The 18,862-nt window shown below is 42.1% G+C and overlaps 1 protein-coding gene across 2 annotated transcripts in view; it reads right to left on the bottom strand.

Annotated features, from left to right (window-relative positions):
- Positions 1-478: 478 nt before the first annotated feature.
- Positions 479-18,862, bottom strand: part of LOC126291884 (F-box/LRR-repeat protein 17-like) — an 89,562-nt gene continuing 71,178 nt past the window's right edge. For both annotated transcript variants that reach the window (XM_049985609.1, XM_049985610.1), the window contains 2 exons: positions 7,461-7,685; positions 479-1,111 (listed from right to left, as the gene is read on the bottom strand). In XM_049985609.1, the coding sequence (XP_049841566.1) occupies positions 955-1,111; positions 7,461-7,685 (382 nt within the window). In that variant the 3' untranslated portion in view covers positions 479-954. The remainder of the gene's footprint in view (positions 1,112-7,460; positions 7,686-18,862) is intronic.

An 18,862-nucleotide genomic window follows, 5' to 3' on the forward strand; every position in this document is an offset into this window, starting at 1 on the left:
AACTAAGTAAGCAGACATAATTATAGTTGTTATGGGAAGTCTGAACTGGCAATGGAGGCTGAAAAGAGTTCAGAAATTTTTATCTAGATTGTAGTGATATTCTGAAAGCCTGAAGAAACACTGACTGCAGTTCATCATGATAAGGAGGACAAGATCATTAGAGATGGAGCACTACATCATCTACAGCCATCTATAAAAAATAAAATAAAAGCCGAGACACTCTCGCAGAAATCTGTTCTGGAAACTACAGGATTTTATGGGTTAGGAAAACTCAGAGCTTCAGTGGTGAGACAGGACTGAAGACTGTTAATCCTTTGAGGTCCTTCACTCGTCATAGGGACACAAACCTCTTTCTCTACCAAACTGCACCACAAACACACACCTGCACATCACTGGCATCAATTTTTATGGTTAAATTAATATCCTATCCTTTGTTGCTTTGAGTAACATCACCTCACAACTAAACGCACAAGGAATAAAAAAAAAATCACAAGTTTTCTTTTACTGTAACCACCATATGTAGTCACACACTACTACATACCAAAAACTGGAATCTGCAATCATGGAAAGAAATATTTTCGGCCACACGGTATTAAAAACATTGTGTGTCATTCATAATATTGCAAAAACTAATTTCTATTTGTATCAGCAGACCTTCCAGTAACATACATCGATAATTAAATGTAATAATTTAAACCAAAACTGAGACACTTGAGACATGTTCAATTACTAAAATCTTCACTGTTCACGTATTGTCAGGTGTTTTCCTCTTCTGATTTCCATATTTTGGGTGCCCAACGCCCTGTTGAAGCTGAGGACAGTAAGCAAATGGAGGCACAGGCTGAGTTTTGTAGTCAGGGTCTTTAGAACACGAGAGCAACTTCCAGCAGTGTGTCGATCCCACAGCTACCCCGCTCCGCGTGTGCCGACTGTGTGCAGACCCTCGAAATGGTGTCACTCGGAGTTACCCTCTTCATAATATTCGTATTCGTCGTAACTATCATCTGTGATTTGTGCCCCGAGTGTGCCCTTCACCCTCAGGTCTGGCATCTGGGCACTGATTCTGTCCAGTACGTCCTGGTCTCCGTCACAGTAGTCAATCTCCAGCTCTCTGCTTGCACAAGACAAGAGACACGGTAATTATCAAGAGTTGCCACAGTCAATTTTCATTCTGCGTAATATAAATACACTCATTCAAAGCTTCCATTGGCTAAAGGAGATAAGTCAGATTACTGCTTCTACCAAAATTTTATTCGGGCTGTGTGCAACACGAAGCAGGAAAGCTACTTATTATTGAGGAATATGTTGTGCTGTATCAAATGTGAGAACTATCAAAAAAGAAGCTTCACTCAGCTATGAATAAAATACTTGAATAGTTGAAGCATATCTATTAAAACCATCCTCAAAACTACACTTTATTTCTCTGTATAACCACCATTCAGATTTAAATGTTCACCATATTTCTTAATCCTTTCTGCATCTGTGACTCCAAATGCCACCGTTAAGTATTCCTTGTATCTTTGAGCTTCCAAATACTTCAGTGATGGTGTTTGGCATTGGTTTGCATAGTTCTGAGTTTGGCTAACAGATCGCAGTGGCATTTGGTTTTGTGACTTGTCGTTCGTTTGATGTACAGAAGACGGAAGAGTCATGAGATTTGCTATTGCATTTGTCAGTGAACAGCACGTTTTGTGTTTAATTTTGTTCTGTGTATACTGAAAGTCTCGGCTACGGAACCAACTTTACTTTGTACCTAAATGGGAAGGGGAAAAAACTATGAAAATACAATAGAGTTATGTATGTATTTTTACCTCTAATTATTACGTAAATACTAATGTCACCATTTGGAGTCATTGATGCATTAGTATGTATGAGGTATACAAAGATGAATTTGTATCATGAGATTGTATTGTTTTTGTTCTTATATAATATTTTGCAGTTTTCATTCTTGCATCATATTTTCTTTATGGGTTAAGCATGGACAACACAAAGCTCTACAAGATAGTGAAATTCTACATCTACATCTACATGACTACTCTGCAATTCACATTTAAGTGCTTGGCAGAGGGTTCATCGAACCACAATCATATTATCTCTCTAACATTCCACTCCCGAACAGCACGCGGGAAAAACGAACACCTGAACCTTTCTGTTCGAGCTCTGATTTCTCTTATTTCATTTTGATGATCATTCCTACCTATGTAGGTTGGGCTCAACAAAATATTTTCGCATTCGGAAGAGAAAGTTGGTGACTGAAATTTCGTAAATAGATCTCGCCGCAATGAAAAACACCTTTGCTTTAATGACTTCCATCCCAATTAGCGTATCATATCTGCCACACCCTCTCCCCTATTACGTGATAATACAAAACGAGCTGCCCTTTTTTACACCCTTTCGATGTCCTCCATCAATCCTACCTGGTAAGGATCCCACACCGCGCAGCAGTATTCTAACAGAGGACGAACGAGTGTAGTATAAGCTGTCACTTTAGTGGACTTGTTGCATCTTCTAAGTGTCCTGTCAATGAAATGCAACATTTGGCTCGCCTTCCCCACAATATTATCTATGTGGTCTTTCCAAATGAAGTTCTACGTAATTTTAACACCCAGGTACTTAGTTCAATTGACAGCCTTGAGAAGTGTACAATTTATCGAGTAATCGAATTCCAACGGATTTCTTTTGGAACTCATGTGGATCACCTCACACTTTTCGTTATTTAGCGTCAACTGCCATCTGCCACACCATACAGCAATCTTTTCTAAATCGCTTTGCAACTGATACTAGTCTTCGGATGACCTTACTAGACGGTAAATTACAGCATCATCTGCGAACAACCTAAGAGAACTGCTCAGATTGTCACCCAGGTCATTTATATAGATCAGGAACAGCAGAGGTCCCAGGACGCTTCCCTGGGGAACACCTGATATCACTCCAGTTTTACTCGACGATTTGCCGCCTATTACTACGAACTGCGACCTTCCTGACGGGCAATCACGAATCCAGTCGCACAACTGAGACGATACCCCATAGGCCCGCAGCTTGATTAGAAGTCCTTGTGAGGAACAGTGTCAAAAGCTTTCCGGAAATCTAGAAATACAGAATCAACTTGAGATCCCCTGTCGATAACGGACATTACTTCGTGCGAATAAAGAGCTAGCTGCGTTGCACAAGAAAGATGTTTTCTGAAACCATGCTGATTACTTATCAATAGATCGTTCCTTTTGAGGTGATTCATAATGTTTGAATACAGTATATGCTCCAAAACCCTTCTGCAAACCGACGTCAGTGATGTAGGTCTGTATTTCGATGGATTACTCCTACTACCCTTCTTAAACACTGGTGCGACCTGCGCAATTTTCCAATCTGTAGGTACAGATCTATCGGTGAGCGAGCGGTTGTATATGAGTGTTAAGTAGGGAGCTGTAACATCAGCGTAATCTGAAAGGAACCTAATCAGTATACAACCTGGACCTGAAGACCTCCCCGTATCCAGTGATTTGAGTTGCTTCGCAACCACTAAGGTATCTACTTCTAAGAAACTTATGCTAGCAGCTGTTCGTGTTTCAAATTCTGGAATATTCCATTCGTCTTCCCTGGTAAAGGAATTTCGGAAAACTGCGTTCAATAACTCCGCTTTAGCGGCACAGTCGTCGGTAACAGTACCATCGGCACTGCGCAGCGAAGGTATTGACTGCGTCTTGCCACTTGTGTACTTTACATATGACCAGAATTTCTTCGGATTTTCTACCAGATTTTGAGACAATGTTTTGTTGTGGAACCTATTAAAGGCATCTCGCATTGAAGTCCGTGCCAAATTTCACACGCCTGTAAATTTTAGCCAATCTTCAGGATTTCGCGTTCTTCTGAACTTCGCGTGCTTTCTCCCATGCCTCTGCAACAGCGTTCGGACCTGTTTTGTGTACCACGGGGGATCAGTTCCATCTCTTACCAATTTATGTGGTATGAATCTCTCAATTGCTGTTGCTACTATATCTTTGAATTTGAGCCACATCTCATTTACATTTGCATAGTCAGTTCAGAAGGAATGGAGATTGTCTCTTAGGAAGGCTTCTAGTGACACTTTATCCGCTTTTTTAAATAAAATTATTTTGCGTTTGTTTCTGGTGGATTTGGAAAAAACAGTATTAAGCCTAGCTACAACGGCCTTGTGATCACTAATCCCTGTATCAGTTATGATGCTCTCTATCAGCTCTGGATTGTTTGTGGCTAAGAGGTCAAGTGTGTTTTCGCAACCATTTACAATTCGCGTGGGTTCGTGGACTAACTGCATTGTGATGGGTTGTGTTGTGATGAATCTGAAATATCAGATGACGAAATTGTTTCAGATGGTGAATTTGATGATGATCCATCAGTGCAGCAAGTATTGCCTCAACAGACAGATGTTGCACTGGACAGTTTTGATGATCCTCCTACTAATGATGAAACTCCTATAGCTGTTATGCCTAGAAAATGCAAATTGCCTGTGCTATGCATGGGTATGCAAGGATCTGCAGGCCATGGATGTTCGCTGTGCCGTGCAGTTTTCAGATCCACTAAGTGAAGAACATACCCCCTTCTAATATTGTGAAAGTTTTATTGATGAGACTATAATTTACAATTTAGTTACACAGATACTCAACTGAACGGTAAGGCGAAGTATAAATGCTAGTGCCAAAGCAATGAGACAGTTCATTGGCATTCATTTAGTAAATGGTATTGTGAGTGTTCCCAGTTACAAGATGAATTACGCAAATGAGACAAGCTATAAACAGATAGCTGACACGATGCCACTCTGTCGATTCTACAAGTTGAGGAAGTATTTGCATGTGAATGAAAATGCAAATATGTTACCCAGATGTGACACACAGCATACAAATTGTTCAAGGTGGAACCATCTTTAGATCAACTAAAGAACAATTTTATCAAAACTGAAATTGAAGAATACAATGGCATTGATGAACTTATTGTCCCTTTAAAATCACACACTTCTATGTGCCAGTATATAAAATCGAGGCCACACAGATGGGACATAAAAGTATTTGTTTGAGCTGGTGCAAATGGCTACATTTATGATTTTAAAGTGTATGTTGGGAAGGGAACAAACACTGCATGTAATCCTGAGTTAGGAATGAGTGGAAATGTAGTGATGTGGCTGATTGAAATTGGCATGCCTAGGCACGTTCTCAAAGTCTTTATGGACAACTAGTTTACATCCCTCAACACAGCAGCAAAGCTTAGAAATGAAGGAATATATGTTGTGGGAACCACCAGAAAAACCGAACTGGGTGGATGCCAACAGAAAACATGCAGAGATGAAAAAAGCAGCCAAAGGAACTTGTGATTATAGGTTAGATGAAGAAAACAAAATTATAGTTTTGAAATGGTTTGACAATAAAGCTGTCCACCTGACTTCTCTTTATAAAGGCAAGGAACCTGTTGCAAATATGGAACATTGGAGTAAAAGAAACAGATTGTACGTAGAAGTTCTATGTCCCAACATTGTGCTGAAGTATAATATGCATGCAGGAGGAATATGTCCGTCCTGATATACCGAATAAACATAAAAAGCAAAAAGTACTACCTGAGAATTATTTTCCATTCCATAGATTTGGCTTGTGTAAATGGTTGGCTGTTTTACAGATAACATTGTGGTCAGAAAAATGAGAAATATACACCACTGCTGAAGTTTCGAGCAGACAGAGCAAGTGCTTCACTGAAGAAAGGAACTGGCACACCAGAAAGAGTGGCCACCCAATCACAGATTCTCTAAGATCACCTGCTCCCAAAAGAAAGCCTAAGGCAATCTGCCCAGATGCTGACGTGCACTTTGACCAAATCGGATACTGGCCTGAGCATTTAGATTCAGAATCAAGATGCAGACTTTGTACAAAGGCCTATTCAACAGTCAAATACTCCAGATGCAATGTTGCATTGTGTTTTAACAAACAAAATAACCGTTTCAAAAATTTTGATTAAATATAAATCAGTAAAAAATCAATTTTGCAGAATGATTTTGTGTTAAAAATAAATGTAAGATTCAAAGAAACATGCTGTTTTATTCCTTAACTAAACAGTAAAAAGTTTTAACACTTTCTAATAAAATAAATAAGAAATTAGTTTATGTATTTGTACTAATTACTTTAAATCTAAGTAATACTTACACTGAATTTCAATGACAATGATGCCATTTAGAATAATTACTTTATTTTTTAACCAGTAGCATCAGAACAACTTCAGCAAAAGCATATGGCATATGTACAACATATATAGTAAATATTCATAAAAAACATTTTTCCCAATTTTTCTCTAAATGCAATGCACAAACAGTTAATGAGCAACAGATTCTCTCTAAGTGAAACCCTGTTAGCTAAGATTACACTCTTCCTGTTACAGGATCTTCAAGTTCTTTATTGTAGCCGAGCCTCTGTTCAGAGTCCATGAAGAGATGGAAACCAGTTAGAGCGAAGTCTGGGCTATAGGGTATATGTTCAAAAATGTCCCATTTGAACTGATGCAGCAACAATTCTCACGTTTGTTGGGCAGAATTTAGCCAAAAACTTTCATCTTAAATTGAGACACCAGAATACTAGAGACCACAGCACTTATATTGAATGGTTATTTTCACTTATCCTGATAACTCACAGTAGTAGTAGTAGTAGTAGTAGTTGTAGTAGTTGTTGTTGTTGTTGTCTTCAGTCCTGAGAGTGGTTTGATGCAGCTCTCCATGCTACTCTATCCTGTGCAAGCTGCTTCATCTCCCAGTACCTACTGCAACCTACATCCTTCTGAATCTGCTTAGCGTATTCATCTCTTGGTCTCCCTCTACGATTTTTACCCTCCATGCTGCCCTCCAATACTAAATTGGTGATCCCTTGATGCCTCAGCACATGTCCTACCTACTGATCCTTCTTCTAGTCAAGTTGTGCCACAAACTCCTCTTCTCCCCACTTCTCTTCAATACCTCCTCATTAGTTATGTGATTTACCCATCTAATCTTCAGCAGTAGGCTTGAGAATTAACTGCCATTCACATTCCATAAAATCTAGGACAAGATTCCTTTGATGTCCAAAAAAGATAGTATCCATAAACTGTCCAACTGACAGGGTTTAGTATCATTTTTTCTGTTTTGTTATGGTACGCAGTATGACCTCACACAACGGTCATCCATTTAGTTCCCTGTTGGAATCTACTACTTGTCTCTTACCACTGGTCACAATTTCGTTCTGTAGGACTTCCCCTTTCACATTTTAGTGATCACAGAGGTCCAGAGAAGAAGTCACCTGTTGAGTGTTGTGGTTCATAGAATTTTTGGAATTCAATGACAACAGAACTTCTGGCAACCAGCTTGCACCTGCTGTATAACACTCCAAGGTGTTTGTGGAAGTTGCCACCCCCCCCCCCCCCCCCACACACACACACCTGTTAGCTAGACTACTACACTAGTATGAATGTAGTGTTACCTGAGGTTCACCAGTCTGCCAGGAAACTTGTCAAATGGGATGGCCCAGCAAATACAATCCTTGAAGAAAAGCCTGCGGAGCTCCGACATTTCAAGAATGCAGTCCACACTGGGCTTTAATTTATAAAATTTAACAGAATTGAACTCCAAAGTGTGCAATGCTGGTACCTTAGCTATGTATGATATTGCTTTTCCACCAAGACAGTGACAATAAGTAATTTTCAATCTGAAACACAGCAAAATTATATTTCTGTAAGACTGCTAACAGAATATATTTGAGCAAAACTTTTTAGTAAAGTTTATAAAGATTTTTAGGATAATATAAATAGTACACTGTTGTCAGTAGTTCAAGTCATTGTTAAATCAAGCAATAGTGTAAAAGAAGCAATATTTTACCAATCTATAATCTATCATTAAGCATTTAAATACACTCAATTTCACCACTTTGTGTACATACATGCACACAAACACATGTGCATTGTGAAAAGGATACAGTAAGACACATTGGGGTTATAATTTAACTTTTGCTACTTGAGCCAGTAATGACAAAATTATTTACTGTATGGGAACCCAACATTCTATGAATTATGTTCAGACTGTGCACTGCAGGATTTGTGATGTTAGCAGTATTAGTGTCGTGACTTGTCAATATATGCCAGTACTGATAGTGCATTACAGCTGAAGACAGTCTGGACAAGGCATGCAGGGCTTTATTTGTAAGGTTGTTTTATCAAAACATCAGCAATAGTGCTGCTACTCTTCACAAGTATCAATGCATTTAAGGAATACGGAGAGGTCCTCTTTCCACATTGGGGTTGAGGAATATTATTCATATATTCATATTAATTGGTGATTTAGGAATTGCTCCTTGGAGAGGCTGACAGCCAACTGTGGTGCAAATTTTTGAAGAAGTTATGTTGCCACGGCTGAGAATGCCGAATGCAATGTGTGGTGTCACAACCAGACACCACACTTGCTAGGTGGTAGCCTTTAAATCGGCTGCGGTCCAGTAGTATACGTCGGACACGTGTGTCGCCACTATCAGTGATTGCAGACCGAGCGCTGCCACACGGCAGGTCTAGAGAGACTTCCTAGCACTCGCCCAGTTGTACAGCCAACTTTGCTAGCGATGGTTCACTGCCTACTTACGTTCTCATTTGCCGAGAAGATAGTTTAGCATAGCCTTCAGCTATGTCATTTGCTACGACCTAGCAAGGAGCCATTATCAGTTACTATAGATATTGTGAACTATGTACCGTCAAGAGCGATGTTCATCATTAGTGCATTAAAGTTAAGTATTCCACCAGCTACATCCAATTTTCTAAATTCTAATTTCCTTGTCCTGTTCCAGACCTCATGCCAGTCTGCGTGAGCTAAAACGTGTGCCTTTCGGCCTCCTCTAGTAACACGGTGTTGGCTCTCCTGCCAACCACAAAATTGGTGACGAGACACAACCGCATTCTTATCAATATTGCCCTGATTTACTTGTGTAATCTCCAGATGTACTGTCCGAATTTTATCGCTTACAGAATGAGCAGACGCAGGTCTTACTGGATGCCCTTGGACAGCTCGCCCAGGGTCAACATGCTATTCAAAACAATGCGGCAGCCGCAGCTCCACCGTTAATGCAGCCACAACACGCTGTTGCACCAACTTTTCGACCTTTTGATGCTGCACTGTAAAGCTGGACGGAGTGGTCACACCAATTTGGATTCCATCTCACCACCTACAGAATTCAAGGTAACAAGTGGCAGCCATTTTTGTTGTCTTCAGTTGGCGTACAAACATACCATGTGATAGTCAAATTATTTCCCCGCCGCGACATAGCAACTCTGTCCTACGCATAAATTTTGTCTGCATTAGATGCATATTTCAAAGAATCAGTCAATGTAGTTGATAAAAACGGTATACCTTCTTTCGTACAAAACGTACGGCAAGTCAGACTAATCAGGAGTGGGTTGCAACCTTGCAAGCCCTGACTAGGGATTGTGCTTTTGAGTGCCAATGCGGACTCCCTTATTCAGATACTATGGTACGTGATGCAATTGCACAGAACGTTTCTGATGTTCGTATAATGGAACAGATTTTGAAACTAGTAAATCCGTCCCTTCAACAAGTGATGGACATCTTGGATCGGCAGGACACACTTGACTTTTCTCAGGAATCATTTGAAACTTCGCCAACAGTGTGTCAGGTTAACCGGCCCGCCGGGCGAGCTGCACGGAGCAGTAAACAGCCCTCGCACCCAGGCCGTGCCGCTGCCGCCAGGCTCTCAGCCACGTGTAGCGCGCCGGCAAGCAAATGCAGTGATCAAATCATGCTCGCTGTGTGCTAATAAACATTTGCGTGGGAATTGCTCGTCACGACAAGCTATTTGCTTTTATTGTAATAAGAAAGGACATGTTTGGAGTGTTTGCCAGAAAAAGCTCAGATCAGAAGCTCAAAACCGTTCCAGGCCCTTTGCTTCGCGCCGGAATCGGAATCGAACCAAGGATACTCAGGCTCACGAACCTTGCCCATGGAAATTCATGTAGTTCATTCCACTCCGCCCAGTGCCACTCTCTCTAACAGTGACTGTGTTCGTCCCAAAAAGTAGCAAGTAGCATGTGATTATGTACCTGTGTCAGTTCACATTGCACGAGACAGTCGCTCTTGTCGTCAGCAGGACAATAAAATTTTTGTAGTCTTGGATATTAATGGCAAAGTGATACCATTCCAGCTCGATAACGGAGCTGCAGTTTCACTGATCAATCAAGACACTTACAAACTGCTGGGCACACCTCCGTTGCGTGCCGCAAATGTTAACTAGCTATTCAGGTCAAGAGATCCCTGTGTTATGACAGTGTAGCCTTCTTGCAACATACAAAGGACAAACAAAACTTGTGTCATTTTACGTCCTTCATCCTTCTTCTGCAGTGAACTTGTTTGGTTTCAATTTATTTCAGTTGTTTAACTTTTCTATAGTAAATCAGGTCCTGTCAGTGAACCAGACGGTGCCTTCGGACAGTGTTTCTCCTCTGTGTGAAGAATTTGCAGACATTTTTGCACCGGGCCTCGGTTGCACTAAGAACTATACAGCACATTTAGAACTGAAAGTAAACGCGCAACCAAAATTTTTCAGAGCGCGCAATGTTCCCCACACATTGCGTGATGAGGTCGCAATAACATTACACGATTTGGAGTCACAAGGTGTAATTGAACGTGTGCAGGCTTCTCTCTGGGCATTACCCTTAGTAATTTTGCCAAAACCTTCCGGAAAGTTTATACTTTGTGTGGACTTCAAGGCAACAGTGAATCCACAACTAGTGATTGCAACTTTTCCTTTACAAACTGTGCTTAGGTAAATATTTTTCGAAGTTGGACCTCGCAGATCCATACTTGCAAATACCGGTGGACAAAGAATCCCAGCGCGTTTTTGTGGTTAACATGCATCTTGGTTAGTATCGATTCAAACGACTGCCATTCGGGTGTGCATCCGCCCCTGCATTGTTTCAGCAATATTTACAAACTGTTTGTGCGCCAGTCCCTACTGCAGCAAATTATCTGGACGATATTGTGATCTCCGCAAAGGTGGAAGAAGAACATTTGGCCACTCTCAGAACATTATTTCAGGTCTTGCGACAAAATGGTCTTCGCTTGCGGAAGGACAAATGTGTGTTTTTTGCTCGTGACTTGCCATACTTGGGACATGTACTCAATGCCCAAGGTATACATTCCAGTCCAACGCACCTCCATGCCATACAAGACTTGCCGTCGCTGCAGAATTTGAAGCAGCTACAGAGTGTGCTAGGAAAAATAAATTACTACCACCTCTATGTGTCGCATGCCTCTTCCATTTCAGCTCCGCTTCATCGCTTACGCCGTAAGAGTGTTCTGTTCATCTGGACGACGGAATGCAAACGCGTCTTTCGCCAGTTGAAATCTGCGTTGCTTCCCAATATTTGCCTTACACCATTCGATCCCCAGAAGCCACTTTTGTTGATGGTGGATGCATCAGATTTCGGGATCGGTGCTGTGCTTGTGCACAAAGATGGATCGCACGATCGCCCTATTGCCTTTTCGTCCAAATTGCTCTCATCATCTGCTCAAAGAAATTATTCACAGATCGAGAAAGAAGCACTGGCTCTCGTATTTGATGTTACAAAGTTTCATGATTTCTTGTATGGTCGTCACTTTACCATAATCACAGACCACAAACCTTTCTGACATCGCTTTTTCATCCGACCAATCCTGTACCTCCACGTACAGTGCAGAAATTCATTCGCTGGCCTATTTTCCTCTCGCATTACCGCTACAATATCTTGTATCGGTCCACTGCTAAGCACAGAAACGCCAATGCATTGTCCCGCTTGCCTGTTGCTGAGGATAGGGCATTCGATTCCTCCGAACTTGCATGTCCATTGATGCGGAAACCGATGACGTGGTCGAATCGTTTCCGATTGATTTTCGTCATGTAGCTACAGCCACAACTGCCGACCCTGTCCTTGCTCCCGTTCTGCGTTTTGTTGCTACGCAATGGCCCCTGTCAAAGTCACGGATCGGGGACCCGTTGGTTCGCCGATTTTTTGCTCACAAGCAGAGACTTTTTGTACGACGTGGTGTTTTGCTGTTGCGTTCTGATAAAGATCAGTCCGGGGTCGTGGTACCACGTTAGTTACAGTCCTCTGTCTTACAGCTTCTCCACCGAGGACATTGGGGTATAGTGAGAACGAAACAACTTGCACGTCAGCACTGTACTTGGTTCAGAATCGATGCCGCAATTACGAATATGTGCTCTTCTTGCAAGGTGTGTGCCGAACAACAATCAGCACCACCGCGGAAATTCTTTGCATGGCCAAAAGTCACTTCCCCTTGGCAACGCTTACACATCGATTTTGCTGGTCCATTCTGGAATGGTCGATCGTTGGTTGTGGTAGATTCATTCAGTAATTTTCCTTTTGTTGTCCGGATGTCTTCCACGACGTCATCTACCATCATCCAAGCGTTATCCGCTATCTTTTGCATTGAAGGTCTTCCACAGACTATTGTTTCTGACAATGGCCCACAATTCATGTCTGCAGAATTTCAATCATTCTGCAAGGCCAATGGTATTCAACACCTGACGTCCATGCCATTTTCGCCACAGTCAAATGGTGCCTCTGAACGATTGGTCACAGACATTGAAGTTAAAAGAGTTGCATTCGCAGGAGGACGCGTTATTGCTCTTTTTGTCCTTGTATCGCTCTCAGGCTGAGTTGCTCCACGGTAGTCATCATGGAACCTTGCTGTCTTTGCTACATCCGCCGCATCAGGTTCCTGTGCAGCGGCAGACACCAGCTTTTGCTCCAAGCGATGTTGTCTGCTATCGCCACTATCGAGGTTCACGGCGTTTGCTCGAAGGGTGCATTCTTCGCTGCCTCGGCAGCGCTATGTATCTGGTTTTGGGGGCCTCTGGTAAGGTGCGTCAGCATCTCAATCATCTGCGCCTCTGTCATCGCACGGGATCTGCCACTCGCTGTCTGCTTTCAGCGACGGTGCCGTCTGGTCAGCGCCCCGGGGACCCATCTACTGGCTTGCCTCAGCCCCAGGTGTTACCGACGCTGCCTTCCATTTTGCCCCATGGCGACGCGCCGCCACCGCCGCTGCCTGTTCTCCCGCCGGCGATGCCCGCAGTGGACGTGTCGCTGCAACAGCCGGGCGCTTCCCTGGGTCACACACCGCCGATCGCTTCCCGTGACCAGTTGTCCTCCGACATGGAACTGTTGCCCGCTCTGGACCATATGTCGTCTTCGCCCGTCGGGTGCCCCCGGCCCGATGGAGGTTGACCCTTCAGCCCCTCCTGTCTCTCTACGGGTGCATACACCGCATGTTGGCGTGCACCCTGGAGTAGGTTTTCAGGCGTTTCCTAGCTCCCCGCGGTCCGAATGGCAGCGTGCGGGTGGCACAGCCTTGCCTGTTGTTAGCCTCCCCACCTCGTCGCATATGTCAACATGGGGTCCTCCCCACGGCAGGCGGAAGCCTTATGCCACAACTGTATGCTGATTTGCGGGACAGGAATGTGGTGTTACTGCCAGACACCACACTTGCTAGGTGGTAGCCTTTAAATCGGCTGCGGTCCGGTAGTATACATCGGACTCGCATGTCGCCACTATCAGAGATTGCAGCCCAAGTGCCGCCACACGGCAGGTCTATAGAGACTTCCTAGCTCTTGCCCAGTTGTACAGCCAACTTTGCTAGCGATGGTTCACTGCCTACTTACGTTCTCATTTGCCGAGAAGATAGTTTAGCATAGCATTCAGCTATGTCATTTGCTACGACCTAGCAAGGCGCCATTATCAGTTACTATTGATATTGTGAACTATGTACTGTCAAGAGTGACATTTGTCATTAATGGATTAAAGTTAAGTATTCCACCAGCTGTGTCCGTTTTTCTAAATTCTAATTTCCTTGTCCTGTTCCAGACCTCACGCCAACCTGCGTGAGCTAATTCGCGTGCCTTTAGGCCTCCTCTAGTAACATGGTGTTGGCTCTCCTGCCAACCACAACACAATGTGCTATTTTCGAGCAGTGCACGAGCTGTGTCAGGACAGCTATATATTCTACGGTCCAGCATTTGAAAAGTGCTACGAACACTTATGAAATGGTATCCATACAAAGTTCCGGGCTGTTGTGTATGCAGATGGTCATCACACTGAGCAACGCTTTGTAAGCCAGAACTTAACATTGTATGCAATTAACAAATGTTACCCTCTCATGCAGAAATTAAGATGTGTTTCTTTCAATGGTTTATTTGTTATTTCTGTTCTGCATGTCCTTACAAATGTTTCCACAAAGTTTCACCATCCTATTATCACACTTTTTTCACAGAGGCCCTCTCAAGTAGCAAAAGGTTAAAATAAATGCCCTGTACATATGCACGTTATCTGCTGCTATTACCAATATAGATACTACAGTCTATAAGCTGGGGCAGTTTTAAATATCACAAAATACTACTACTCCATTGTACAATACATGACATTTATTATGTACCGACATACATGTACAATATAAATGAAACAGCATTAGAACTCAGAATCAGATTCCACTATCAGTTTCCATACTGGGGAAGGCTGCAACATTTAAAGAGTAGATCTGTGGTGCCACAAATCTTTAAGGAGATTACAAACTGCATCTCCTTCGCTTTTTGTAATCAACTACTAAATAGCACCAAAAGCTAAATCTGAGATAAGATCTATAGACATTATGTTATGATACTGAAGCCACATTTTCTGACATTTTATTATGACAAACACATTCTGGAGAGATCTTTCATGTGGTGTATGTTAGCTCTGCTGTGTACCTGATGTTTTTCATGTTTTCAGTTCTGTGGATGTTCAATGCATGGCCTTTAAGAGGTTGTGTGATGAAACAGTTATATTACTTGTCATCAAGGATCCTGTGCTGTGTGTGGCTGACGGAAGCAAACTGATCAGCCTCCATCTTGATTTAAGCATTTGTAAAGCAAATGTACTGTATCTGTCAGGTTTTTAATGTATTGCAAATATATGCAATTTAAATGATACACCACATAAAAGATCTCTGCAAAAGGCATCTTTTTTAATACCTTTTTTGTTGTGCTGAAGTATCAGGAAATGTGACGTTGGTGACCAAACATGCTACTGTACATTGATCTATTGATATTACTTATTATACTCTTGTATGGATATGCACTGTTTTTTGGTCTTGTTTGATGTTTGGTTGGGTACGAGTGTTCCAAGTTTCTTCAGTTTCCCTAAGCTCTTGTTTCAAATTTTTACCTAATAAACTGTACACTGAATTCATGTTGTGCTATTTTCAGACTCATGGTATGCTATGGATACTCATGATAAAATAAAACGCACAATAACTTAGGAACAATACGTTCACAAAAAGGAATGCCGTCAGTGAGTGAGGAAATTGTTGGTAACTACCAGTGATGGGATACGTTTTGCATGCTTATTTCATCTAATTATTTGTGAAAATCTCACTAGCCATATTCTAGTGAACTCTAGTGAGCCATTTACAAACTTCGTGTGTCTTTCCAGCAGTGGATCTAAAAGCCAATGTTGGGAACAAAAGACTGTTTTCAACATAATGGAAACATTAATATTGAATGTAGCTTAATGACCCATCAAAGTATAATAAAAATGTACAGAGCCAGAGATTTGATAACAAAGCTTCTGCTGCTCTGTTGATTCCCTTTCATCGTAAGCAACAGTACGTGAGGTGATGGTAGGAGACCCTTAGGCAGGATGAACAGAGCATTCAATGGATCCGTACTACATGGGACTTAGGCACTCAAACTTTTGATACATAGAGCTAATTGGAATTTCAACGCGCACCCTTAACACTTAGCTACTACCTGTTCGAAAAATGTCACTCGATGTCAACAGTTCCAAAAAAGTTTACTGTCATTATTTACACCCTTGTGGAAGTACACAAAATGTGTCTTGGTGATTTCAGCTCTGTAATTCATTACTGAGAAATATATTTTAATACATGCTCTGCAGTGGCTCCACCTCAGATCATTTTACTACAAGCCACGCCTGCTTAACAGACATTCCAGGAAACCTAATAAATTCTCATACTGCATAAAACATCTTTTGTGTAGATGTTTTGAACACACATGTTCCTTCGCTGGCAATATGTTATATAATTGTAAACCCATGTATGTCATAATGTGCTGATTTTTTTATGTATGGAAGCTGGGATGTTAATCTGCTTTTTAATCAATGGACGAATAACGGACGCAAAGGCTCAACCAGTGTAATACAGTAGTTCAGTGGTTACCTGAAAAACGTGTCCATGAGCTGTCTAAGGGTTGGAGATTTCTACGTGGGAATGTGGCTCTCTGGAAGAAGGATGACTGATTTAAAGTCCTGTCAAGATCAAGGACATTAGAGATGGAGCACAAGCTCGGATTGCATCAAGAATGGAGAAGGAAATCAGTCGTGCCCTTTCACAGAAACCATCCCAGCATTAGCCTGGAGCAATTTAGGGAAATCACAGATGTGACTCTCTGGAGTCTCCCCATGGGTTTAAGTCCTTGGCTCATTGCTTTTGCCACTGTATATCAACAATATTTCATTTGTAGTCTACAAGGTGTGATAAAAAAAAGTAATGGGAATTTTTGTTTTTCTTAAAGAATCTTTATTCATTCATCAGGATCAACCTTGTTCCTTTCTAAATAATCCCCCTCGGATACAAATACTTGTGGCAACACTTCTTCCAATCTTGGAAGCCCTTCTGGAACACACTTTTCATTATGATATTCCGCTCTTTCAGTGATTTTGTTTTTATCTCATCAATGGTGGCAAATGACATTCTTTCACGGTTCTCTTTAGCCTTGAGAATAGAAAGAAGTTGCATGGGGACATGTCCAGCAAATACAGTGGCTGAGACAATGTAACAGTTTTGTTTTAGTTTTTAGTTTTTTTGTGGTTGGGGGGAGGGGGATAATCACGAACAAGTGTGAAAGTGAGAGTGGGGAGTATTACTGTGATGCAATTTTCTTCAGATTGCTTGATGCAAATGTTGTACAACTTCCAGGAAATACTCCTTATTGACCATACAACCATAAGGCAGGAAACACACAATGCATTATCCCATGGTAACTGAACTTCTCAAATTTCTTTTCGGTCTTGGCTCTTCAGGCAGTGTCCAATGGTAGGATTGGGTGTCAGTTTTGATGTCACACCTGTGTATACATGTTTTATCACCTGTTAAAAAGCACCTTTAGACGTTCTGGATTATTGTCAACATGATTCAGCAATTCCTGAGCAATGTCCATGAGATGTGTTGCGGCTCGCGTTGGTGCCGTTGGTAGGTTGGCATCATGTGGTGTCATGTTTTCTTCTTGTGTTTACTGGTGCCTCTACGTTTGCTGGCGTTGTCTGTCCAGAAGTGGCAGCAGCAGCATTAGCGATATCTAGTACCGTGGTACTATCTTTGGAAGGAAGCGAAGTGCTTTCTGGGTCGGGTGTGTCGGCAGTTCGGTTGGGACAGAGCAGCAGTGAGGTCTGGCAGCACGAGGACATGCCGGGACCACTGGCGGCACAGATGCATTGCCGGATCGAGGGCCACTACCTCGTCGTCCACCAGACCCAATACGTTTGAGTTGAGTGAACATTAACCCAGTAGCGAAACCTCCATTATTACGAGATCACACTATTTGTTCATCCACTGCTGCTTGCAGGGTCGCTGAGATGAAGAACAATGAGCAGAGGGTTTGGGGTTGGCGAAATTAATTAGCCGTTCTTCACTTCTTATTATTAAGCATTGAATTCCTTGTGTTTATTGATGAATTTCAACCAGCAGTATTTTTCCGTCTAGTGGTCGCTAACGCCCCAGTTACCTGCCCTGGAGTTTAGCATATTTTGCGGCAGTGTACCTTTCCTCGCCTTGCTACTGCTGTATGGTAAGGCATGTAGTTCGACAGTCTCCATGATTGTGGTTCGGATATTTTGTTCTTTTGGATTACCTTGGTCGTAGTGGTTCCTTCTGCTTCTGGATGTTCTAAACACCAGATTCTCAAGATGCAAGCAATGCTGTTCACCAGTTCCGCATTGCCAGGGTTATTCCATTGTTGTGTTGGTTACCAGACGTTAGGTAGATTTTGGAAGTGTGTTGGTTTGAGTTGCCATACAGTTAAGTGACAACTCTTGGCTGAATGCTCATCGATTACGAAGTTGAGCGACTTTCCCAGGCCAATCCTTGGAGCACTGTCTGAGGCCCGCTTCTCTCTTGTTTTGATCAGATTGCGATGATTATTTTTTAAAAATTTTTTTTAATATTTTAATTTTGAATTATTACTATTGGGGCCTTCAGCTGACAAGTAATTTGAATTTCTTGTCAATAAGGCCTTCAGCCATGAATGCAATTTGTCTGAAGAATTTGCAATTATATATTGTCTCTTAATTGTGAAATTTTGATGATTGTGTTTTATAAAATAGAAAGAACCATTCCACATGGGAAAAATATATTAAAAACAAAGATTCCATGACTTACCAAGTGGGAAAGCGCTGGTAGATAGGCACAATAAAAACACACACACACAAAATTTCGAGCTTTCGCAACCCACGGTTGCTTCATCAGGAAAGAGGGAAGTTGAGGGATAGATGAAAGGATGTGGGTTTTAAGGGAGAGGGTAAGGAGTCACTCCAATCCCGGGAGTGGAAAGACTTACCTTAGGGGGGAAAAAGGACAGGTATACACTTGCACACACACACACAGATACAAGCAGACATGTTTAAAGGCAAAGAGTTTGGGCAGAGATGTCAGTCGAGGCAGAAGTACAGAGGCAAAGATGATGTTGAATGACAGGTGAGATATGAGTGGCGGCAACTTGAAATTAGTGGAGATTGAGGCCTGGTGGATAACGGGAAGAGAGGATATATTGAAGGGCAA

Source organism: Schistocerca gregaria, chromosome 9 (assembly GCF_023897955.1).
Source record: "Schistocerca gregaria isolate iqSchGreg1 chromosome 9, iqSchGreg1.2, whole genome shotgun sequence".
NCBI classification, from domain to species: domain Eukaryota; kingdom Metazoa; phylum Arthropoda; class Insecta; order Orthoptera; family Acrididae; genus Schistocerca; species Schistocerca gregaria.